The 26,625-nt window shown below is 36.7% G+C and overlaps 3 protein-coding genes across 5 annotated transcripts in view; 2 read left to right on the plus strand and 1 right to left on the minus strand.

Annotated features, from left to right (window-relative positions):
• The window catches only part of LOC126375909 (putative tricarboxylate transport protein, mitochondrial), a 31,977-nt gene extending 15,072 nt beyond the window's left edge, over window positions 1-16,905 (plus strand). Inside the window, exons 4-5 of the mRNA XM_050022999.1 lie at window positions 5,387-5,551; window positions 12,638-16,905. Of these exons, the coding sequence (XP_049878956.1) occupies window positions 5,387-5,551; window positions 12,638-12,876 (404 nt within the window). The 3' untranslated portion in view covers window positions 12,877-16,905. The remainder of the gene's footprint in view (window positions 1-5,386; window positions 5,552-12,637) is intronic.
• LOC126375917 (WSCD family member CG9164-like) lies at window positions 314-26,378 on the minus strand. Of its 3 annotated transcripts, none has more exons than XM_050023012.1 (6): window positions 25,882-26,378; window positions 25,398-25,576; window positions 22,276-22,402; window positions 21,406-21,575; window positions 20,171-20,259; window positions 314-1,086 (listed from the first exon to the last, which is right to left on the minus strand). In XM_050023012.1, exons 1-6 carry the CDS (start codon window positions 26,129-26,131, stop codon window positions 1,083-1,085), a joined length of 819 nt encoding a protein of 272 aa, XP_049878969.1. In that variant the 5' UTR covers window positions 26,132-26,378; the 3' UTR covers window positions 314-1,082. The 3 variants fall into 3 exon arrangements, with proteins under 3 accessions (XP_049878969.1, XP_049878970.1, XP_049878968.1); XM_050023013.1 differs by lacking the exon at window positions 314-1,086 and adding an exon at window positions 5,503-5,620; XM_050023011.1 differs by lacking the exon at window positions 314-1,086 and having other exon boundaries at window positions 19,295-20,259.
• LOC126375903 (DNA-directed RNA polymerase III subunit RPC4-like) lies at window positions 2,268-3,764 on the plus strand. The gene has a single exon (XM_050022991.1). The coding sequence runs from the start codon at window positions 2,448-2,450 to the stop codon at window positions 3,522-3,524; it is 1,077 nt and encodes a 358-aa protein (XP_049878948.1). The 5' UTR covers window positions 2,268-2,447; the 3' UTR covers window positions 3,525-3,764.
• Window positions 26,379-26,625: the final 247 nt, after the last annotated feature.

Genomic DNA, 26,625 nt, shown 5'->3' on the forward strand with positions numbered 1-26,625 from the left:
CTATTGGTCCCTCCAAGCCCTCGATACACGGCGCGGTTTGAAAGAGACAAAGATTAGCATATAATATGTCACTCTCCATCCCTTAAACTATCTCCATTTAATCACGTCAATTCGTCGCTCCTTTTTGCCGTGAAAGTCTCACAAACAAATAGACATGAACACACACTATCCCGTTTATGTATGTTCGTACTTCCGCATAGAAACATTTATTTATTTATATTCAACAAATCGTAATCTAAATGCTATCTGTTTCTACTAAAATCATAATGAATATCTCATATTAATATTTAAATTATGTTGGCTGCAGAGTGGTAGCGAAAACTGCACATTGCATATTCCGCGATTCTCTAAGATATCGAACCGACACAGATAACTTTGACCTATCGACCAATTGTACAGACAGTCTACAACTGAAATATATGGACTATTCGGCCTAGATAAATATCACAAGATAGCTATTCTAGGCTTCAACCGGTGCAATTCAGATTTGTAAAGTAATATGTATGAATGTGTCTTGCGTTATGTATGTACTATGTACCTCACATCAATATAGTATCTTATCTAGTAGTTTTTATAGTCTAATAACTTTTGATAAATGCTTCTTGCATAGGTACGATAAGGTGTAAAAGTCCAATCAGTTTCTTGCAAAGTAATAAATTAACTGGTTGCAATTAAGACCTCCTGGTTACATGTCGTTTCTGTAATAAACCAAAAACACCTACAAAAACATAAATTTTGTAACTATGACTACTAATGATTTATAATTTCACCACTGTTTACAAATTATTCTCTCTGACTGAACTTTTGCTCTTTGATTGTACATTAAATAAAATGTAATACATACATAAGGCCCATCATCATCATCATCAGCCGTACGACGCCCACTGCTGGGCATAGGCCTCCCCCAAGAGGGGGGTTATAATTTATAATCAAGATACATTAAATTTTTACAATTTTGATTTCGATATATTTTGTTGGATGGTAATGTTCCGTTGGATATTTGTGTCTTGCTAACTATGATGTAGGTAGGTAGATAGTTATCCTACGGATTCCGTGTCAAATCGATCGAACTCTTCGGAGCATTATCTGTAAATAAACAACTCTTATCAAGCACACTTAACAACAATTTGCAAAATAATGTGCTTGTTATATCTATATAAATATAGTTTTAGCGCTTCGATCAATTTGGTGCCTACATTCTTATTATGCAAATTCAACAGTTACACTTTGAATCGTCAATTTTTACATAACGAACGTCTCATCCGCCTAAAACTACTACATATCAGCACCCTTGCATCCCTGAAGGTTACACGCACTCCTCGCCACCTATGTGGAAGTCCCATGTACTAGGGGACTACACACGGTTGCAGGCTGAATCAACCGATTGTCCGAAAAAGTTTTCGAAGCTTCCAAAGGCACGTTAAGCCGTTGGATCTGGCTACTAGCCGTAAAACACCTTCACCAACACCACTGGAGTAGCGTGGTGGAGTAAGCTCCATACAGCCTTTGGTTGTTAAAGGGAGCCTGAGGGACGTTCCAGGCTACGTTTCTCAAAAACAATATAGATGGCGCTGTACAGATTTTCCTTCGTTTAACCTTCTAATTTCATGGATGATATGCATCTTTTAAATATGCATCTTTTATCTTTGTTTTTGGTTATACATAATTGTATATCTATTATTAGTATATTTTAAAATTGTGCCTGGGTGTAATAAAATACCCTTTTTTATTCTTCCAATATAATGTGATCTAATTATTTAGATGATATAAAGCTGTACAACGCCATCTATAATGTTTTTGGTGAACGTAGCCTAGAAAGTCCCTCCTTGTACCCAACAGGATGCTATAAACTGTTTGAGTAGGTAGTATGTTACGTGAAGCGATAAAAGATGAACTAAAAGGCTAATAAAGACGTGTAGATACTAGGTACCTATAACTAATGTGTCTTTAATAGGTTTCGGTTAATTTGTGTAGGAAACTTTTTCGACTTCGTTCGTTCGACTCGCTATTTACCGGGTTTCTCAATCTAGCTTTACGTTACATACGAGTTTATTTTAAGAGTGAGTAACATATTCACATAAGAGACGCGTATACAATGTTATCAAGGACGTAAACAACAACTTGCAAATACCTACTTCATTTTATACCGGAAGCATAAGTAGGTATAAAATAAATGCTAATGAGGAAAATTATATAATCATAATCATTCAACTCTGCGCCTAGCTAAAATTATAAAATAACCCATCTTTTGGCTTCGCCGCAGTCAAGAAATAAATAACTAGGCTGTACAGCGATATGTCTTTGCCGGCAACAAGAGAAAAAAACAACTGTCAATTTGTATACTTGTTTTTGTTTCGTTCGTTCTTTGCGCGTCTCCTCACAAACAAATGGTGTTTTTAACAGAAACCTATTAGATTATTCTATAATATTAAAGTATTTAAGTAAAAATGTCGAATCCAGAAGAAAATGCATCTAGAACTAAAAGCGCGGCTATTGATCCGATGGCGCGACTCGCCACATTCAAGCCGCCCCGAGACTACACTTTGGGTGGACCAAAACCCAACAAAAAGATATTCACGCCTAATTTAAATGTATCTAGGAATAAAAGCAAAGGATTGTCAACAACTAAAGAGCAGAAGAAGGAAGATAAAAGTAAGAGGGACCGCAAAAATGACCGAAACGGCAACCTATGGAACAAAAACATAGTCAAGTCTGATGGTGTATTTTCTGAAGGTATGGGGAGCGCAGCGCGCCATTCATTTCGAGGCTCCCAGTCCAGAAATGCAGAATCTGCCACATCTGTTCTAAAAAAGCCCACAATACGAGTCAAAGATGTCATTAAAATCGATAAAGAATTGGAAGAACAGAAAATAAAAGCAGCCGTGTCCCGTGGAACTCTACCTAATGATGACAGTGAAAACTTCAAGGATGTTTTCGATAAAAATGCACCAGTCAAATTACCAATGGAAATCACCATCCATTCCTACAAACCGGGTAAGGCAAACAAACATGTCACCATTAAGACCGAACCAGAGGAACCAGCCATTCAAAATGAGACAAAGCCAATGCCATCCATCAAGAAAGAAGTGTACGAAGACACCAATTTAGTGGATCTTCTGAACAGTACAGAACCCAAACTCCTTCTGGTGCAGCTCCCAGATACACTGCCTGGACGCAGTGCTGAAACCGAAGAGAGTTCCTCAGATCGCAAACCTAATGAGCAACAGTGTCCACCAGCCAAGCCCGATGAAGAATCAAAACCCGAAAACAAGTGTAATTTGAAGCAGCTTGAAGAAGGTAAAATCGGCAAGTTATTGGTACACCGTTCTGGAAAAGTCACCCTCATGCTTGGAAATACCAGTTTTGAAGTAAGCTTGGGAACGAAACCAGCATTCCATCAGGAAGTTGTTTCAATGGCTGCGGATGAAGCGTCCCGTTCTGCCAGTATTGTATCCCTGGGTCCTGTGCAACACAAACTAAACATTGTTCCGGATTGGGAGACCATGTTTGCCAATGTACCGTAGCATAAGGCCAAGTCCTCAAGCGAAGAGGACAGTGATTAAATCTTGCAATAGAACTAGAACTGCGTGTACTCAAAAGTACATGATGAAACCAGTACAAAGTTCTAGACATTTATGTTGTGTTTGTGATTCATTACTCAGTTTTATGGTAATGTCACATTAAATGTACTATGTAATTTAATTAATTACTTCCTTGGAATATCAGAGGAAACTATTGGATACACTTTAGTCCAAAAATTACGAAAATTTTACAAGAAAAAAAAAATAATAAAAAATAAAATAAAAAAAAAAGTAAAATTTTCGTAGAAACCAGAAATGTATTATGTAGAATATAAATATATTTTGACAGATTTAGTTTTAAGCTATTTGTAAGCAAAAGTTTTAAAGTATATTATGTCATACTTAAGAGGAAATTAATTCTATTTTTAATTATCTAGTTAACTGCAACCACGTTATTTTAATGTTGTATTTTACAAGTATACATTATGAATTGTAATTGATTTTCAAGCTATTTATAGTACATTACAAGTACAGTTATTTCTTGCTTTTTTAATAGTTGTGATTTATATTAACTCTTAGGACATTCTTTGCATATTACAAAAAGCATTTTTATTATGTTATAATATATTGTGTAGAATATAACTAAAAGTACCTAGTACAATTTATAAAGTGACTTAAAAATATGAATTACCTACAATACTACTGATAACTTATGTGAAACATATCTGGTATATTCTAACTACAAATAGGATTTTCTAGTCATAGTGTTTTTTAAATATATAGATTTTATTATTTGAAATAATAATTGTAAGAAGTAAAGCAGGGCTAACCAGCTGGATTTATTTATAATAATGAATATAATTTTACTGAATATGGTTTACCTATTCAATATTTTAGTCTAATAAAGTATTTGAATATAAACATGAGTTTTTAATTAAGTACCTTTGTAAATATTGTAAACAGCCTATTCCCACCCTACTACTTATACCCAACACTAGCAATTTGAAAAGCGAAGAAATCCCAACCTATTTTTCTTTGTGTCTTTAGATACTTTTTACAAAACGTTAAAACGATATATTTACAACCTAGTCAAATGAGATACTTTTTACGAAACGTGAAAACGAAAATTTTGTATGGATATACTGTCCTGTGACCTCATTAATGATAACCCTGCTTTTTGGTTCGCCGTGGTCGGGTAAAAACGGTCAAACGTCATACTCACCTAGTTACCTACCTAACTTACCTAATTCATAAATAAAATTCGATAATAAGTCAAAATGAGATTGAGTTTTGGTCATCTTAGACTGGCTTATATTTCTAGATTAGCATTTTATAATTTATCTTTGAACAAGTCAAAACCCTATTTGTATACGCACGCATAACGACGTCATGAATGTACGTGATCAAACGTACTTACTTGTTAATGTATTTTTAATTAAAATTCTTAAACCCGTCAAAAATATTTTTTAATGTCATAACCAAACTCAATATTACAAAGTGGGTTTTGTGATATCGCCGCCTTACATCGAAGTTTCTTTTGCTATAAGGGTGAAACCACATTAGTCGAGTGCGGTCGCTCTCTCTCGCTCTAGCAAATGGCAGTTCTGAGTAACAGAAAAGGATAGAAGTATAGGAAAATGCGATGAGGTGCTGACAGATGAGGTTGTTTGACCCTAAGGCGACGATATGTCCTTACCATCCGGCTTAGCACGTCACCCGTCACTCTCTCACAGTACTGCACAGAAAGAGACAGATGATCTCTGTCGTAGCGAGAAAGAGTCGCGTGCTTACGGTGCTAAGCCCACAGGATACTACACAAGTTGTATAGAAACAGCGATCTAAATACATGTTCATGTCTTCCGCAGGTGTTGGTGGAGTGTACAAGGGGGTGTCGGCGACGGTGATGAAGCAGGGCAGCAACCAAGCCATCCGGTTCTTCGTGATGGAGTCGCTAAGGGACTGGTACAAGGGCGGCGACCGCGACAAGCCCGTACCCAAGTACATTGTAGGCCTGTTCGGTGGTATCGCAGGTATGTTGGCATACGTCAAACAAACACATAACCTTCCTTTTTGCTTCGTCGGGTGAGGTGGTGAACTACCTTTAACGAGTCGATAAGTACGTGATTAAATGTTATAAATTAAGGTAAAAAAAAACAATTAGGTATTTTATTAATTTTGTTAAGGTAATGAAGGACTTTCCAGTACAGATTAACCTTCGTTTGACCTTCTAATTTCATGGATAACAGACATTATGCATGTTTTATCTTTGTTTTTGGGTATATATAATTACCCTTTTTACACAATTACATCTCCCACCCATTATTATTCTGATCAAAATAAAAAGAAGCAATATTGATAGCAACGTAATTCTATGTGCTAATGTGATCTAAATATCAAACAACAATGATTTTTAGGTAGGTAAATCCATCGCAAGATGAACTGAGTACCCGCGCCCCACCAAGTTTTCTCCTTATTAATTAATCGCAAATATTATGTTTGTAAACAAAAGATAATGATATTTGCCACCTGGTGACAAAATCTGACAAGCGACGCGTGTGCGCACGTCAATCAATCACAAGAGCGAAGAGCTAGTCCGACTCAAAGCGACTAGCGTTACGGCATAGAATAACTAATAATACTACATATAACGGTAACCCTCTGCCCCGCACTATTCGTAGCGGGCGCTGACCTCACCCGCTCTGGGTCTTACTTTAGTCTTAAATAGCCGTAACTGAGGAGTAAGGATGTGCGGAGGAAGGAGGAGATGTGCGTGCGGACTGTTTGTCCCGCTCGCACCTTATTATTATTATTATTATAAGTCTTTATTTCAGACTTATTTATTATTATTATTATTTATTTATTTTTATTTTATTTATTTTTTGTTTTATTTTCGCCTGTGTGCCTTCTACAGGCAAAGGCCTCCCCCAGCTCCTTCCATTTTTCTCTATCCTTCGCTATTGTTGTCCATCCTCCCCCTGCTGTGTTCTTTATTTCGTCCACCCACCTTCTGAGTGGTCTACCTCTTTTCCTTTTTCTATTACTGGTGAACCCGCTCGCACCTACACGGTAACAAATGAGATTTTTTGTATGGACTGTCCGGTGTGATTACGAAAAGATAATACATAGGTACATAATTCACGTTCTAGTACACAACTGGCCAAATAAAACGAAGTTAAATGTATGGAAATGACAGAAGTGCGTCGGAAGACACGTGAAGCAGTCAGTCTCGGACAGTGGCGGCCCTAGGGCGGTGCGAGGTGTGCCACCCCACTGGGCACCGGTATGGGGGGGGGGGGGGGGGGGGGCAAAATCAACCAAGACTGGTTCACCCAGGGGCCTGTTTAATAAAACTTACAATTGTAAATTACAATGACAATTTATAGTACATTGCGGAGTGTGTGATCACGAATATTTTGCAGTTTCATATTAGCTACGTAATGAACACCAAATTGTCGTTTTCAATTGTAAGTTTTATTAAACAGGCCCCTGGCCGCAAACTAAAAGTTATCGGGTTTGTTGCAGTCCTATAAAACTCATACCGGGTAGCCGTAAACAACAAAAAGATTGAAATAGGTAAATTTCGGTGGCCGCAAATGACTCGTAAAATTTGTATTTTAAGGGGTTGAGGGGTGCCACTTTGAGGGGTCTTGCACCACATAAATATTTTGCTATGGCCGCCACTGGTCCCGGCTATTATTTACTTAAGTTAATGGTCGCTTCACGAGCGATTTAGGTTTGGTGGTTCAATAGTAACCCTGGAACCAGGGTTAATGAGGTCACGCAACCCACACGAATGGTGTACCTATTTTTTGAGAATAAAATATAAATAGTTTATTATGAAAGGGCGCCACACACATGAAAAAGACATAATATCATATCAAAGCAAGACAGATGTTTGTCGAAATGATCATAAGGTGGTGGACTTTACGATTTAGAGTATACCTATCCCCTGTCTTTTTATCGCCATTAGTAAGCCGCGTATCTAGTATGATCTCATGTAGATTAAATTGTCCAATGGCAAGGCCCACGACAAGGTTTACATTTCGACTTATTTGTTCAATGTTAAAGTAGAAAAAAGCATGAAAGTAGGATTAGGGTGAATCTCAGAATTTCAAGTTTGGTGGCGAAATTTCATGTTGTTTTTTCGTGAAAAATTGGGTTCCGACATGAAAAAGATCCAAAAGGATCCTCGGTTCCGACATGAAAAAGGAATTTTTCAATTCCCAATTTCCCCAATTTTTCGTGTGACAGTTCGCCACCAAACTTGGCACATTTTGATATTCACCCATTAATGCCGTAGAAATGAGGTCGTTGCATAGAAATGAGCACATGCGGTCGTAAATTCGCCCAACTGGGCATCAGGCCTGTTGTCTTAAACGTTTTACTGATTGAGAGCCTTCAGCGCTCCCCATTTGTCCGGCCAAGTAGTTAATTCCATCTGCGGCAAGTCTACAATAAGTCACGTCATAAAAAAGGTGTTAAATTGAGTGACCGAGTGAGAAACAGTGTGATAAAAAAGAGTTGTGGTGTAAAATACGATATAGTGACTAAGACTGAGAAGGGAACGTTAAGTTGGTTTGGACACATAGAGCGGATGAAGGATAATAGGATTACGAAAGCTGTATACAAAGCGAAGCTTGATGGTAGGGCTAGCAGAGGAAGACCTAAATTGGAGATGTCCTTAGAAAAGGTTCAGTACGATCTACTCTGAACTGACGTGAAACGATTAATGAATGTGGAGTTAGTAGAGAAGTGTCTCAGGATTGAAGCAAATGGAATTCCATAGTCCCTGCTTACCCCGGAAATAGATGAGTTTATGTATATGTACGTATTTATTCACGTCGGACGACGCTCAGTGGGTAGGCCCGCTACAAGGTGGATCGACGATCTGGTGAAGGTCGCGGGAAGCCGCTGGATGCGGGCAGCGCAGGACCGATCGTCGTGGAGATCCTTGGGGGAGGCCTATGCCCAGCAGTGGGCGTCGTACGGCTGATGATGATGACGTATTTATTATGTAGAGAGTACTTAGAGATAAAAGTAGAGAGTCCATTGGTAGGTACAAAGGTAAACGACTGGTTATCAGTTGAATAACGTGATTATCAATTGTATAAAGTGTGATCATTTGGGATATAGATACACATATACATATAAATCCAAGGCCCGCGCCCATTATCCTTAGTGTGGTAGGCAGGGAAGACATCAGAAAGAAATAGCCTATAACCATCGAACGTTCCAGCCACTTCTAGAGACACTTCATTTTTTACATTCTGACAAGTGATTTAGAAGTTTGGTTGTATGAAACATACGTGCGTACAGTCATGAGCAATATCATATACCCACTTTAAAACCCTGTCGCACTAACATATTTGTCATTTAACATGACTTACGGGTCAATTTGTCAAAAAAGTTAATGTGACATGGTATCAAGATTTATAAATATTAGTACTCGTGACCGTACACACATCCCAAGTAGCATTCGGGGTTCTATATAAGATGTCTAGTCGTTCACATGTACTCTACAAGCTGTGTATGTCAGCTGTATATGAGCTGTATAGCTTGCTATAATGCTTTTATTGAACCAGTTTGGGCACAAATTAGACAGCCTTAAGTTCACTATGGCTGTACATTAGAAGTATAATAGCATTATAATAGCAGTTTAAGTAGTAACATCGGACTTAAGGCTGACTTACGGCACTATATGGAACGCAGTGTGAACCATACAACGTACATGAGTGTAATAAAGAGTAATAAGTGGCTAAATACACAGCCTTCACAGTTAAAATCGGACAAAAGTACTCCAGTAAGCTACCTTAAATTCACTTGTGTCCTAAATTATTTCCACATTTTAATATATTAGTTTGACAATTGTACGGAGTGCACGGATTCGGGGCAAACTAATAACTCCGGCGGATTATTATTATAATATAACACGCGATTAGTACCTGTTTTATATACCATATCATGTTAATGCCATGGGAATGCAACTTTATCGTGAAATGTATACATATTGACAACTAAAAATTTCACGCGCCTCTGTAAAAACGCTTTATTCATTTTGAAATATTTAAAACTGGCTGAGAGGAAAATTTACATTTTCAGTTTTTGATATTTTATTGCCATTATAATTATACTACGGTAATTAATTTTAACATGAAACCAAAACTCATTCGCTCTATCTGCGTATTTTGTGATAAATCTGCATTAATCTTGTAGATTTATTTGGTAAATATTTTAGGTTACGTAGAACAAAATGGTGGAAATGAAATACGGCTATGTGAACTGTTATAACTCCTATTTAATGCGGTGAGCGTATATTAGGTTCACATGTGTTCTGTTAGAATGCTGTTATCTATATGAAGTCCCACATTTGTACCACTACAGCGCCAATGCCAATTAATTTATTCTAATGTGAACTTATGTACAGCTTTAAGATGTAGTTCAGGACAATTGTGTATCTTTAATTCTTTCTTCAAATACTGAAATTTTAGAGATCCGCAATAAAAATTATTAATGGCCGTTAAATGCCCAGTTAAAAATGCCCAGTTACTTATAGTCAAGTATGAATACCTAAAGTACAAATTTTGTAACAAACTAACAAAAATCACCTTTTTGTGTGAGACTCACAGTTGGCGTCAGAGTATTTACATTACAAAAACACTACTCTGTTCAAGGAGGTATTTAAAATAATGTAAACAAACTAGATAAACAGAAAAGGACAGAAAATAATTTGTTTGCAATCACCATTATTTTGAAGGGAACTTTCAGGTTCAGGCATAATATTTTCCTCTGCATCATGTACGGAACCACCAACAACGGTTGCAATGGCGCTTGGGAAAAAGTGTAATAGAATATCACATTCACATTCATGTTCAGCTTACAGCAAATAAGAGTAGTACTTGTGGACAAATAAACTGCTATTGATGTTAATGGACAACACAATGGTCTTTCTAACAGCCTAGAGTCCACATGTGAATCATTTAAACACTTCTGTACAGATAGTAAAAAAAGGTTATTTTAAGTATCACAAACAAGTCCTAATACAGCTACTGGCTGTATAACAGTCTAAAACAAGTAAACATAACAGCCTTTGGCTTTATAAATGACCACAAGTGTTATATTAAAATGCTAGCTCTATAACATCGAACAAATAGGCCGTTAAACAGCGGTTGCCGTATCTCTACCCTCCTATAATGCTCTTAGTCAGAAAGCTGACTAAAGGATAGTTGTTAGAGTATTATAACACCCATAATCGTATAAAAGTATTACTCTACACTCCTATACGTCCCTTAGACAGGTATAGGTGTAATTAATTGCAATAATGCAGCTAATACATCACGAGTGAACTGTAGTAATGCTTTAAGTTCACCTTGGAACTAAATGTGTACTCTTAAATGGAACAAAATGCTACTTGGGATGCATACCTACATGGCGGTCATACACATAACCCTCCTTCTTCCTTCGCCGCAGTCGGGTAAAAAGCAGCTTATGTGGTTTTCATTATAAGGCGACGGTATATGAGTTTCTCCAAATATATCCTTTCTTATTGATTTAACTGAAAAAGTAGGTCAACTATAGGCTACTTGACGACCTACTCGAATAAGATAGGTCCGTTCAGGAAATGTTAAAGGAGATTGATATTGGATCATCTTAGACAGGCTTATATTTCTAGGTTAGCATTTTATAATTTATCTGTAATTCGTCCTATCTGATTGCTGTCCGAAACATCAGAAAATAACAAGTGTCTATAATGTCTGACCAAAAAGAGGGTAATAAATATTTATTTGTGTACGCAACACAAGTGCTAGACAACCGCGATACTATATCTTTATCGAGTGATGTCAATACAGTAATAATCAAATAATAGATCGTTAATGTACCTCCCATAATTATATTCATTAATTATAATTAAAACACATAATAACGGGTTCTTACCGCGTTTAAATCAGGGATATTAGACTCCCGATATTTCGACACTGATAATTATAATAATCACCCTTTTTTTTTTTTACATTAATATATCCTTAATCTAAATACATGGTTTGAATGATGCCGTTAAACCAAAGAGATTTGTCTCGGCACCCATTCGTCGCATTCAAACAGGAAAAATAAAAATACAGAAAACATATAAAGGAATCGGATCTAAAGCATTATCCAAAATTAATGATCCACAAATAAACTCTGATACACACACAGCACACTGTCGTACCGAGTAAGCATAAATGACAATCAATGCGGCGCACTCACTTGGTCATCAAATAATTATATAATGCTGATTTACCTGCGTTAATTACATGCTTAGTCAGGGAAAGAAATATGTCTTTATTGCACAAATAAATGCAAAATACATAATTATCGTTGCCTTACAGTGAAAACCACATTTGGATGTGATTTTTGTTAACAAAACCTCGAAATAGACAAGCTGGCCTCAAGAATTTAATTTAAAGAAATCGCGGTTTTGTTATATAAAATCACACCAGAACGTGTGTTTTCAAAAATACACTTGTAACTACTTGGTTTGGACTATAAGGCGTCCTTCTGGATTATTATAAGTACGTACCTATCCGTCGTCATATTATCATACTAATGTTTCACAATATTATTATACGTAAGTTTACTTACACACTAAGAAAAGGTGTGTGTGTCTAAAACGATTGATAAATGTGGAGGAAGCAAGAAAAGTGTATAATAGGCGTGGGTTTATGTATGTATGTACTTTCATTATGTTTTCAAAAACTCAAAGAGAAAATTTAAATCGAAAAAAAAATTGGCTCTGACGGGACTTGAACCCGCAGCTCTTGTCAAGCCGAGACGAGCGTGTTAACCATTACACCACCGGGTCCTCATTCTGTCCATGCGAAATTATTTCGATCTATATATATATATATATAATAATTTATTTATTTATTTCGGAAAACAAAGAGTTCCATTGGTGTTAGAAGCACTTAAAGTAGGTTAGTCAACTTAAACTAAACACAAAACAAATAGGATTTATAATGCGCCTATAGCCATGCGCACGAGATGCTACACAGGCGGACAGTCTGGACTGTGGGCGACCACCTGCTGGATATATATGCAAAGGTCATTTACAAAATCTCACCAAAACCTATCTTTCGCAGGAGCGGCGTCGGTGTTCGGCAACACACCAATAGACGTGGTCAAAACTCGAATGCAGGGGCTCGAAGCCAAGAAATACAAGAACACACTGGACTGCTTCATCAAGACTTGGAAACACGAAGGGCCACTCGCCTTCTACAAGGGGACAGTACCCCGGCTCAGCAGGGTCGTGTTCGACGTGGCCATCACGTTCACTATATACGATAGTATCATGGATATGTTTAATTATGTGTGGAAGTAAGTATGTGCTGTGATTGATGAGCAAGCAGTCGCCGTTCTGTACTTTTGTAGTAAGTGGAGTTAATGTTCCATTTCGTCGAGAGTTGTTTATTATGACGAACGCAGCATGATTAGTATGATAGTACAGAAATATAGTACATCAGGGGGTTAAATAGGCCACACCGAAGCAATTCATCTAAAAAAGCAATATTGCAATTTGAGATTTGCGCATATAAAAGTAAGTGCAATGCAAACAAATGTCAAATAGCAATATTGCTTTCTTAGATTAATTGCTTCGATGTGGCCATTTTAAGTCCCCAGGGCTAACAAGCGCAACGTGATAAAATGTTGTCACGGTAATTTTATCGATTCCAACGATATAATTGCGTCGTTTTGTTGATTATTTCTAATGTGTGAACCCAAATAAATCATATCGTCAAAACACAAACAAAATCACGTGCCACGCATGTTAGGGAAAAAAACAAACATATTTCGACAAAATTTATTGAATCCATCGATAATTTGTATCACTTTGCGCATGTTAGCCCTGTATGTCTGTTGTCTCTTTCGCACTAACGGTATACAGCTTAGTGCGAAAAAGACGGGGATATGTCACGTTAATCATGCTACGTTAAAAGCTAGATTTCATCAATGCGGATATGTGCTGAGCTGTGTGTTACGTGACCAATAAAGAACCACGTCTGTTAGCACCTCATCGCACTCTCTTATATATATTGCTTTTTAAAAAGGGGTTAAAAAGGCCACATGAAAGCAATTCATCTAAAAAAGCAATATTGCAATTTGACATTCGCGCATGCAAACAAATGTCAAATAGCAATATTGCTTTCTTAGATGAATTGCTTCGATGTGGCAATTTAAACCCCCCAGAAAGGGATAGAAGCGTAAGAAAGTGCTATAGGGTGCTGCCAGATGTGGTCCAACCCTAAATGACCAACCTGGGCCTGTTCATAGTAAGAGTGCATAGGCACTTTCTAGATAGCATGTCTCATAAGCACGGCGTCACTTACCATCAGGGGATTATGGACAAATGCTTGCCTATCATGCATAAAGAAAGATTTTCAATAACGTTTCAATTGGTTATTATTGTGTATAGGCTATTTGACAACCTAGTCAAATGTGATACTTTTTATGAAACGTCAAAACGAAAGTTTTCTTAAATACTGTCCTGTGACGTCATCAATAAAAGCGATCGTACGTCGTCAACGTCGTACTCATTGTTACTTAATTCATAAATAAAATTAAAAATTAAGTCGAAAAGTAAAATGAGATTGATTTTTGATAATCTTAGTGTCTTCTATTTCTAGATTAGCATTTTATAATTTATCTTTGACACAGTCAAATACTCTATTGGTTATGGTCACTTACGCATAGCTCAGCATTAGTGGGATACGGGACTTATGCCCGAAATAAATCTCTGAGATGAAATATTGGTGCTTATTCTGGCAGGCCTACCCTTTTTTTTATTTTGATAGCTTTAATAACACCCCTCTTTGCGTTGCGTCAGGGGTTAAAAAATAAAGTAGTCACTTACGATAAGTAAGAGAGATAGTGATAGATAATATATCCCACAAGTTAATCCCACTTCTGGGCAAGACTGAGTCATGACTTATTTCTTAGAACTACTTATATAAACATCCTCACTGCTGAGCACAGGCCTCCCCTCAATCAACCGGACGAGGGGAGGCCTGTGCTCAGCCATTGTGGGTGATTTCTTACGCAACTTAGAACTGTCAGAATAAAATAAAGTTATGTGCCAGAATTAGCACTATTTGAGTGTTTAAACGCGACGAAGTGGCATTGTTTGTAAAATGTGATACAAAATAAGAAAGAAAAAGTTGATAAAGTTTAACAGAGTACAACAAGCATCGACCTACCGCGATGTTAGACCTATTTACCAAGCACTTACTTAAAAAACTAGTTTTTTTTTACCAAAATACAAAGTCATATATGGCCACGGGGCCTAAAAAGGCCACGCTGCAATTCATCTAAACAAGCAATTTGCAAGCACTTTGACATTTGCGCATATAAAAATAATTGCGCTACAAATGTCAAATATACAGGGTGTAAGTGACATCGTAACGAATACTGAGGGGGATGATTCAGCTGATTATTCTGAGTTAATATCAAATGGAATTTTCCATCGCAAAAGCATAGAATTGAAAATAATTAAAAAAATCTAAATAAAAAAAACATGATTTTTGCGACGAAAAAATCCACTTGATATTAACTCAGAATCATTGTCTGAATCATCCCCCTGAGTATTTGTTATGATGTCACTAGCACCCTGTATAAAAAAAAAACACTTGCGCATTTAAAAGTAAATGTGCAATGCACACAACAAATGTCAAATAGCAATATTGCTTTTTAGAAATGTCAATGTCAGTGTGGCTTTTTTAGACCACACCGAAGCAAATCACCTGAAAAAGCAATATTGCTATTTGACATTTGTGTGCATTGCGCACTTACTTTTTAGAAATAGAAATACTCTTAATGCGCAAATGTCAAATTGCAATATTGCTTTTTTTGACGAATTGCTACGATGTGGCCTTTTTAATCCCCACATCAACTTGACAATTTAATGTAGACTGTTGAAGTGCGACTGCTTATCTCTACATTGTACCAAGTTCTTGTTAGCCTCGTGTATTTATATGTAGATGTACAAATGGTCCGTAAGCGCTTAGGCCGCGTACTGAATGACAGCGGGTAGCGGAGCGGGTAGTGGCATCGATTATGAAGGCACGGGAGTACGGAATAACCCACATTTAATTAATCACGCCATGTTCTCTTTGGGAAAATGCCCGGCAGTAAAAAACGCGCAAAATTTATGTAAAAAGCTCTTTTTAACACTGTCTGCTTTTTTCATATTGTTCTCTATTGTACTCTGATCCTATCTGCAATAAAGCGTTATTACCTAGCAGACAGTGTGTTAACTATGAAAGAGTTTTGGAAATGGGTATATTCCTTCTTTGGGACATCCCTGGCCTATTATCCGTCCGAATTAAATGGACATCGGTGTCTCGATACACGCGAACAATACGGCACCGGCGCAAAAGTGCGTCGTTAAGTTTCCACAACAGGACGTCGTATCGTATCCGTTGTTATCCTCCGGGAACCCGCTGTCGTCCAGTTAAGGCGTCTCTCTAGGTTCCAAAAGGCTTTAGCCTTTCCCATTTCCTCTCATTTACCTGCCCTAATGAAATCTGGTAAATGAGCCCCAAAAGGGGAGAAACGACCTTCAAATCCCCCTTCATGTTCACTCAATGTGAAATGGTTCTAAGAGTACTAGAAGTATAATGAATTAGAAATAAATTATGATGAAGTTTGTAAATGTTAATTTTTGAATCAACGAAAGTATATTTTTGTAGGACATTAAGGAATCTTAAATGTTTTGTTGTTACATATTTATTATTATTACGAATGACATTTGAGCAGGGCTATATTATTTTTTTTGTATTTATTGAATTTATGTTTGTTTTTAATTACGAACAATTTATTAATGCACTAGAATTTTTGTGTATGTACTGTATGGACAGTCTCTAGCGGGAACTACTTAACTTTATGGGTTGATACACACATACTTTTTTGTATAGGCGTGTACTGATGTGAATGAGTAACTAATCGTGTCAGTTAATAAGTATATTGTGATAAAGAGAGTATTTATTGTTTAAAATCCTGTTACAGATTGTCTATTGATAAACCGAAATATAATTTCAGTAAGTAAATGGTGACAATAACATTTCTGAAATGCATTTTGCACATTTTATAGAGTATTTTTTACTCCTTTTTATGATCCCCGTTAAGGTCTCTTAAATGGAAATTATCCCTTTATACATTTTATATGAATTTGAACACATTTTTGTATTTTTTTAAGAGATCTTATAAGGACATTCCAGTACGCATCGGTACAGACTACAGACACGCAAATCTTTTATTTTTTATTAAACTTGTTTAAGTTTTAATATCTGTTGACATGTTTCTATTTATTTATACTTTTTGTTTTTTTTATCAATAAAATTGATAGAGAATTGGATGCTTTTATTTTTATTGTTCTTAGACGAGTACCCTCAGCACTAACTACTGAACTAAAGTCAAATGAGTCGACCGTACAGACGTATACACTGTCAAAGCCACCACACACAGCCACTGGGTATGGAAGGTTTATAACGAATAATTGAAAAATCGTGTTAGTAAAAAGGATTTTTATTCTCCAAATAGAACATTTATAACAAAGACGTGAACATAGGAACCGCTAAACTAAAGCGGTTATTATACCACCTAGACCGAAGCGTCAAGGTCATCTCGAGATTGGGAAAATCGACGCTAATAGACTAGTTCGAGATGGTGGTTACCATAGTTAGAGGAATATTACATCTATCCAACATTCGTCAATCATGATTTAGGATTAAAAACACAAATCGACCTTATTATTACTGTACTGTGATCGTTATTTGTAGGGTCGTATGCTAATTGTCAGAATACCGTGGTAAAACCACGATCACCCATAGACAGCATACGACTCTACAAATAACGATCACAAAATGCAATATTTAATAAGGTTGATTTTTCTACTTCGTCAGCAATAATTTTGTCTATGGGTGATCGTGGTATTTCCACGGTATTCCGTCAATCAGCGTACGACCCTACAAATAACGAGCGCAGTGTAGTAATAATAAAGTCGATTTTTCTAAACTTCCACGGCAATAATTTTGTCTATGGTTTTACCGTGGTATTCCGTCGATCAACATAAGATCCTAAAAATAACTATAATAATAAATAACGATCATAGTACAGTAATAATGTGGTCAATTTTTGTTTGAATAAAAAGTCATGATTGACGAATGATTGGTTGATAGATGTAATACCTCTCTAAGACTAGTTCGAGGTCGTGGTTACCATGGTTACTCCCCACCAACTCGCTCGAGATACACCATCATCCCCGCGCCCGTGTCCTTGACGCATCGGGCAGGATGGATTGAGAAACGTATTAACAGCTTACCACCAGCAACCAACACAGCTTACATTATAAATATAATCGAATTAGGTTTTTATACAGAGCATAGTGGTAGATAATATAAAATGTGGAGTCAAGGGAAGCCTTTCCCAAGAATGGGAGCAATTACACAGACTAAAAAACCTATATTCTAAAAACTGTAGTCAACATTTAATAAGCCTCTATAAATATGCAATAAAATATGTACATAATATTCTTATGAATAAATAATAATAGGTATACTGGGTTGGGTGTTTGTTAGTGACATTGTAAAGGATACTAAGGGAGGATATGATTCAGCTCATACCTAATTAGTAGTTAATATCAAGTGGAATTTTCCGTTATTATTAAATTAATGCAGGAATGTACACTGCACGTACTTAGGGGTTTAACATTTACATTTATTTAATACAATATCTGGGGGCACGGGAGTGCCCCCGCCAAGACGATCAATATTTACACAGTATCTATTTTGTTGTGAGACAACTTACAAATACTTATAAATGCAATTAATACTGTTATAATTGGTATCTTACAAATAAATAAATGTTTTATATTTTTTTCAGTGTGCGTATTTTAACTGTGTGCGAAATAGGCCCAAATTTGAACTTATTTAAGTATATTTTAATTGTCAATTTCGTTGATTACGTATATAATTTAAATTGCTTAAATATATTGAGCTTTTTTATTATTATTTTTATATTTGCACTAAAAGGACTAAGAGTTTTGAGTAAATTCGTTATTATATAAAGCTATTTAAGGTAGAAAAGGCGTTTTTCAATGAGGGTCTTTCCAGGCCATGTTCCCTAATAAAAATATAGATGGCAATGTACAACGTACAACGACTTTTATGTTTGTTTTTGGGTTTAAAAGATGACCCTGTTATCACACCCAGGCACAACACATCTTCCAACCATTCAAATTCTGGTCAAAATAAAGTGAAGTAACAACATAATGCTATACAAATCTGATCCAAATAGGTAACTAGCAACATTTATTTTTTTATATGCTTATGTCAGTAAATTAAATATTTTTGAATAATTATGTACCTACTCGTGCAATGAGAAAATAGGTATTTATCACGTTAAAAGTACCTCTATACAGCGCCAACTATATATTTTTTGAGGAATGTTATATCGATATATTAAAGTAGTTTTCAGTAGGCCTACACTTTAGGGTCCGTTAACATATTTACAGAATAAAATCACTACAAAATAGGACTTCATGAGACTAGACAATAAGCGTTCGTTAACATTCGAAAACAACCTAATGATCACGTTACTACATTGATTTACAATTAAAAATTACACAAAAATACTATTACTAAGTATTTGGTTGGTATTTGTATTCTATATTTGAGCTGTATTAGTTTAAAGTTATTGGCCCAAATTCCTGCAGACATCTTCTAACTTTAAGTTATACCTGTCAATTTCTTATCTATCCGCCGAAAAGAAAAGAGACGGATTTGACAGCTGATAATTTTATATTGAATGAATTAATCGTTATTCATTCACGGGCAAATAACATAGGCATGTCGCTGATATGCAATGCAACCCGTTTGACGTGTGCTGTCAACTTAATTCTGTCAAGATAAAGATTCTAAATGCAAACAAACATTTGTGATTTAATTTAAATGTCAACCATCGCCCGCGCCATGGATTCCACGCCGCGCAGGGCGCGACTTAAGAATAAGAATAAGAATAAAATAAATTTATTGCCAGTAACAATTTACATTTGCTATATCGAGGGCTTCGACCGATAGCCGTTATACGTTTATCCACGTAGATAGCATTCGCTGTCTATTGCGCAAAGCCCTCACTATAGTTAGCGAAGGCGCGTAACCCATGCTACCCTTACTGGTGGCATTGTACAAATAAATAAACTAGTTTCTAAATTTTCTTTTGTAGCGGAAGACAGCCACAAGATTACAATACTTATTTTAAAAGAATTTTAAGTACGTTTTAGGTCGGCCTTACGTCATTAAGTATCTATAATCTATAATCATTTCACAAATAAACTTATAATGATGCCTATTCGGGCTTACACGAACTTATTTTTAGTTTGACAGCTGTTGAACTAGTGCCGTCCTTCACTTACAATAAGGGCAAGAAAGAGATAGAGCTACTTTTAATTCTGTTAAATTAAGTTGGCTGATGGTTACCCGAATTGGCACTTATGGAAATGATACAACGAATTCTTTACTTAGCTCCGTCTTCGTCGCCTACTACCTGTATCATTATGCTTGTTCCTATACTCCGCTATGACGGCTAATACGCGGTTCTTTATTATGTCTAGTTGTACGTACATCTCATCGGTGAACGGGTCGAAATCTTTGAGCTTCTTGCGACGTCTGTAGATGCCTTCACGATGGGTTATTGCGCAGGTGAGGGCCGACTGAAAATAGAAAAAGAAAAATTATATTTATTATCATACATAGAATTCATACACATGTGAAGGAATTACTACCCAGCCAATGCTATCATCGTCTGTCAAGATGTGGCCAATGACGATTGTAAAATAAGGATCATAGACCATAGAAAAATAAACTATACGAATCCACATATCGCATGTTATCTCACGTTATGTCAGCGTCTTAAGCGGCCACAACAAGACAATTATGGCTGGACATTGCGTAGTAACACAAGCGCTAGTTGTGGTTGCGCGATACCAAAAACGCAATGAATGTTTTTTTTTTTTGATGTGACTTATCGTAGATTTACCGCAGATGGCATTAACTACTTGACCGGACAAATGGGGAGCGCTGAGGGCTCTCACCCGGTACAAAATTTAAGACAACAGGCCTGACGGTGCACAGTTGGGCGCGAACCTCGGCTCAGGGCGTCGTCTGAGAGGAAAAATATTTGAAAGAATTAATCGACCCTTGCGGGGCGATGGCGATAAGCGCTGAATGAGGGAAATCGTCGACCACGTCGGCGGGGTCGGTATCGGGGTTCTGAAGTGTTTGGTGTCGCGAGCTGATTGGCCGCCTCTTGTACGTATATTACGGACGCCGATACTTTTTAGTAATGAATGATGTGGAAAGTTTTATATATACGACCGTCTTCTTCTTCTATCGTGTGGGTTGTGAGGTGAATTACCAACCCCATCAACCCTGGTGTCAGGGTTACTATTGAGTCGCCAAAGGCCCCTGACATGGCTCTTGTAACGACTACTTACTTACTTACATCAGTAAGTAGTAACCGGGACCAACGGCTTAACGTGCCTTCCGAAACAATGTCCTAACCAAACTAGGGATCACAAACTGATTTTTGTGATATGTCCCCACCGGGATTCGAACGCCGGATCGTGAGCTCAACGCTCAACCACTGGACCACAGAGGTTGTGTATACAACCGTTGCCTCATATAATTTTTTTCATTTTGCTCCCACGGTATTTCTCTGTAATAAGAACTCCCGGCCGAACTTCTGGCCGGAATACTCACAGGACCGCGAAAAAAAGAAAAAGGAAGGGGAGGCCTTTCCCAGCAGTGGGATCTTGTAGGCTAGATTAGATTAGAAGAACTCCGTGGCACTTACATACCTCAGTTACATTATAATTGATGAAGTTCAGTATATCCCGAAGCACACGGCGGGTGTCCTTCACCAGTGCTTCGTAGAACACGATGTGTATCGGCCCGCGGAACACAGCCAGCCAGGCCTTGTGCCAGCTCTCCCAGGCCGTCATCTGCGACGCTACAAACCTCTCCCATTCTGGAGATGAATGAAATATAAATAAATAGCTGTTGCCCGCGAAAAATTTTAAAAAAAAGCTTTTTAATTAAAAAGCTTCTTTTTTGGTTTATACTGGTGGAGGACCTTTTACAATAGGAAACATAAAATTCATTTATTCAATAAGTGAAGTACTTAGAAGTACAATACATTCCATTCTCAAAGAAATTGTTAAAAAGGTTTTGAAATTACAAACAAATATAAACATGTTATGTTATGCTACACGAGTCGTATGTTATTGTGACTGTTAATTTTAAGTCACTATTTATTTTATAAATAATACCGCGAAAATAATTAGTTTTACCTTAGTCGTTCCAATTTAGCTATCCAGCTAGGTACCCGAAATAAAAAAGAAATGTAAAACGACTCGGACGTCATCATAGTTATCGCGCGGACTAGTGCGCGGGAATAGTTTGTTTTAAAACTCAATTACTTTGAACTACCTTTTGTAGGCTCTGGACGGCCACGCGCGGCGTGAATTATATCGAGGGTTTCGACCAATAGACAATCCAAGCCCTCGATATAATACGCGCCGTGCAGCGCGGTTGCCGTCACGAAAGGGTTAGACCAATTTTCATGATTCAAAAGTCATACAATTTCAGGATACAAAAAAATAAAGTCATAAGTTAGACATAAATAAGATGAACAATTTTATGAAATTTGCCGTACTCTTATAACGTACCTGTCTCCTTATGTGTTTTTGATTTGTTTTTTTCAATTCCGTCCCCCTCCTTTCTTCTGATTTTCTTCTTGAAAGCGGACTTTGGGGCGGTGCCAATATGCCCCATGTGGCGTCTGTTGTATTCTGCCTACAAAAAAATGGAAAAATATAATATTCCATTAAATAAAGGTAAGTTGGGTGACAATTGACATAGAATGAAGAATTTACGTATAGAACGGTAAGTTTTCTGATCACTTCGACACTGGCAGAATGGTCGTACCCGTAAGCGACCCATTGCCATAACAAAAAAAAAATAGAACGGAACTCTTCGCCCCGCACCAATACGTATCGAGCGCCGACCTCACCCCCTCTGGATCTTACTTTAGTCTTAACACGTTGGCGTGCGGTACCGGCTATAACCGTTAATTTGGACTCACAAAATAGCACGGTACGGTCACTTCCGCAAATAGTTGTAGTTCTTATAATCATTGCTACGGTCACTGCAGCCCAGTTTCGATACAATAATCACTTAGGCCACGCCCACTTCTTTTTTACACACATACACTTTTGTTGCTACTGTCACAATTGAGTAAAATATTTTAAGTTTCTTTGAGCCATAACTCACACATATGCAGTCTACTCACACATCCACACTACGGTTATGACAGTAATAGGTGTATGCAATTTTGTTCGCCATAATTCGGCTGAAGCTGTACTGAATCTTAGATTGGAGAGATGAGTTTCTCAACAGTGTAAATACGGTCATGACAGCACTGCGGTTGAAGTCGTACTTGATTCACCTGGATCCTATATTATGCTAGGTAGACACAGTACGGTTATTGCGACTACGGTTTTAGGTGTACTGATCCTAAGTAAATATTTTTTCTATATTACCCTCATCAGTACGGTATATGCAGATTACTGTCATAGATGTTACTATCGTTATGTAGTGTTTTGATTTCTCATAAATTTAACAGTACGGGATGAATAATTGCTACTGCTAATTTCCGAAAAAGTACCGCGCGCCAACGTGTTAAATGGCCGTAATCCGCTAAGAAGTGAGAGAGCACGCGGACTGTCTCGCTCAAACTTACACATTAAGTTTTTTTTTATGGAGCGTCTAGGTTGAGTAGCTTTCGTTTCTAGCTCCTCCGTGCTTTATGTTGTCACAATATGCATCGTGTCATTTTAACACATAAAAGGGTCACTCACTAGTCAAATTAGTTACTTTTTACTAAACGTCAAAAAACAAAATTACTATGGAATTTGTATGAAAAAGCAACCTATAGAAAAACGTGACAAAATGTCGCACGTTTTTCTTTATTAAAATTCACAAATAAATTGTTTCATTAAATTGATTAAAGAAAACGTTTTTTGTCATCCTTAGATCTGTCTTTGTTTAGTAATCAGAATTTCATAATTTATCTTAGATCTAGGAAACTACCCAATTCAAACGGATTTGTCTAGCTTTGTATGTAACATGTTGGCTGTCGGAGACTTTCGGTCGCTATACCGAGTACTGCCGTCATGTCCCAGTCTAAATGGCATGGAATAAATTGGTAATTATTAATGCAATTATTTCTTTTATCACATCATCATCATCATCAGCCCATTAACGTCCCCACTGCTGGGGCACGGGCCTTCCCTATGGATGGATAGGGAGAACGGGTCTTAAACCACCACGCGGGCCCAGTGCGGATTGATGGTTATTCACGACTGCTAATGCAGCCGGGACCAACGGCTTAACGTGCCTTCCGAAGCACGGAGGAGCTCGATATGAAAACTTTTGTTTTGTGGTCACCCATCCTATGACCGGCCTTTGCGAAAGTTGCTTAACTTCAACAATCGCAGACCGAGCGCATGAACCGCTGCGCCACCGAGCTCCTCCCTTTTATCACATAACTACCATTAAAAATAACATAATATATTTACGTTTTACGACACAATGCACAATCAGATATAGGTGTAAAAAGCGGAACTGAAATAAATAAAAACGTTAAGTCTATCTAAATAATTTAACACTGCTAGGCTCAGGATCCCCTCCTCTGTCTGAAAAAGCATCTGATTCATTTCCTTTTCCGTTTGGGCTGGGAATTGAACCCAGATATTCAGGATCTCTGCTTTGGCAGTCAATGTTTCTAGCCATTGCACCGCCTACTACTTATTTTGAAACGGTTGCATCATTCAGAAACAACGATTCAGCGAACTTTCTGATTCTGATAAAGCAAAAAAATTTAAAAAAATAATAATTACCGTACGAGTTAAGTATTTAGTGAAGAGCAACTAATTTGTTATGACAAGCATTGATGTTTGCTGCCGCTAAAAACTGTAAACACACACATGCAATTAACATTTAATTGTATACAAATAACAATGACAATTATTTATGAGTAAATGAGGTTCTGTTGTGATAAAATCTAAGTCAATGGTTCTGGAAGGTAGTGTACAGTCATGAGCAATATCATGTACCCACTTTAGAACCCTGTCACACTATCCTATTTCACATTTAATGAGACTTATGGTTTAATTTGTTAAAAAAGTTAATGTGACATGGTTTCAAAGTGTATACATATTAGTGCTCGTGACCGTACTAATAAGAGAGAGTATGGGCATAACGTGGATACAACTATAGAATTCATTTTTTTAACAATCATACACATTTTTTTGTCAGTTTTAATTTTTTATAGACTTTAGCACTTTTTTTAACTAACTTGAAAAAGGAGGAGTTTCTATGTTTAACTGTTTGATTGCTCTTTAAATATAGACCGATTTTGACATTTATTTTTGTAATTAAAAAAAGTACTGTCAGGGATTATTAGGATTCCAAGTACTCATCATATACTGGTGTATGTTAAACAAGTGGCTCGTGTAAAGCAAAAAGAAAATAAACTAGTATTAGTAAGGCAATCAATCACATACACACACATTTAATACACTGTTACATTGCTATAATGTTTATACAAAAAATACGAAATCCTGTCTCCTAATTTGATCCAAAAAAAACCTATAAGAACTAATATACTTCATTACTTTAAATAAAAATATGTATTGTTACGTATTTAAAAAGTTTTTTTTTTTCATCACCTTAGGAGACAGAACTTTCATTTAAAAAACAACATATAAACATGAAACTATTTTCTCACCAATATTGCATCTCTTGGGTTCCGTATTAATATTATAGTAGATTTAAATATTGAATTGCGGTATGTATGAAGTGTCTCATGAGTTTTCACAACAAGGACGGAGCCATCGGTTACATTCTCTGCTGGGAACCCATGCATGCGGAGCCCGGGGTCCAAGTATACTGAGCCCGTAAGAATACCTGAAATGAAACATAATAAATGTTTAAAGAAAACAAAAGATTTTACTTTTAAAATGTGATCCAATATGCCTGACAATCTTAAATTTTTATAATTAGTTTAAATAAGTATATAATAAGAATATAAAGTTATAAAAAAGAAAACTTATGTAGCAGCAATAATATTCATTGCATTTTTAAAAGTTAAAAAAAACTTAGAAGTTTTTTTTTTATTTTTAGGAATAGACTATTTAACAAATATCTTCTGTCCTGGGAAAGAATGAAGCTCTCCTTTTAGCTTTAAAAAAAATAAGTAATAAGATTAGTACCTGTAGCTTGCTGCAGCAAGTACCTAAGCCATGTATTTCCACTCCCGGGAAAGGATGCGAGCCCCACCACATCTCCAGGCGGTGAGCGCCTCTGCAGCGGCTTACACCAATCCACAATCGGCACATTTCGATAAGGAATAGGCGGGTACCCGAGTCGCGCCGAGTGCAAAGGGTTTAACATGAAGAGAATTATCGAAAAATACAACATCACTACACAAGCCGCCACAACGAACAGGAAACGCCGCGACATGACATTTATTTATGTTTGTTGCATGGAATTCCAAATAAAATGAATTAACGTTTGACTCATATCGCGATTAGTAAACTGAAGAGCAAACTTACACGAATGTTACATTGCAATTGAATGAAGCCACAAATGAAAATCTACGATAGTTATTTAGATTTCCTTTATCTTTTCATTTTTGTTTAGTAGAAGTTTTTAATTTATAATTATGATGTGTATACCACAATTTTGTATTTTTGTTGTGCGCCGTTTTTTTTTTGTATAAAATAGGTATTGACTGACAGCATGACAGTTTGACACAGTTTGACATTAGAAATATAAATCAGTTCAAAAACGAGATTAATAAAATATTATGTACAAACTTGGAAATCTCAGATATATTCGCGATATTCCAAACGATTATTTTACATTTCTGTCTAATATTATAATCCGTAGAATGAAAATGGAAATAACACATCCGCGATTCATATGTTGTTGAACGCAACTTGTGTGGAATTTCG

This window comes from Pectinophora gossypiella, chromosome 20, assembly GCF_024362695.1.
Source record: "Pectinophora gossypiella chromosome 20, ilPecGoss1.1, whole genome shotgun sequence".
In the NCBI taxonomy this organism is placed as follows: Eukaryota; Metazoa; Arthropoda; class Insecta; order Lepidoptera; family Gelechiidae; genus Pectinophora; species Pectinophora gossypiella.

What these genes read in the sequence shown, in the direction of transcription:
- LOC126375917 (XM_050023011.1), bottom strand. Translation starts at nt 26,131, where the DNA reads ATGTCGCGGCGTTTCCTGTTCGTTGTGGCGGCTTGTGTAGTGATGTTG. An exon ending in ACCCAAGAGATGCAATATTG is followed by an intron (nt 22,403 to 25,397) that starts GTGAGAAAATAG and finishes ATTTTTTTGTAG; the next exon opens with GCAGAATACAACAGACGCCA. An exon ending in AAAAACACATAAGGAGACAG is followed by an intron (nt 21,576 to 22,275) that starts GTACGTTATAAG and finishes ATTCATCTCCAG; the next exon opens with AATGGGAGAGGTTTGTAGCG.
- LOC126375903 (XM_050022991.1), top strand. Translation starts at nt 2,448, where the DNA reads ATGTCGAATCCAGAAGAAAATGCATCTAGAACTAAAAGCGCGGCTATT.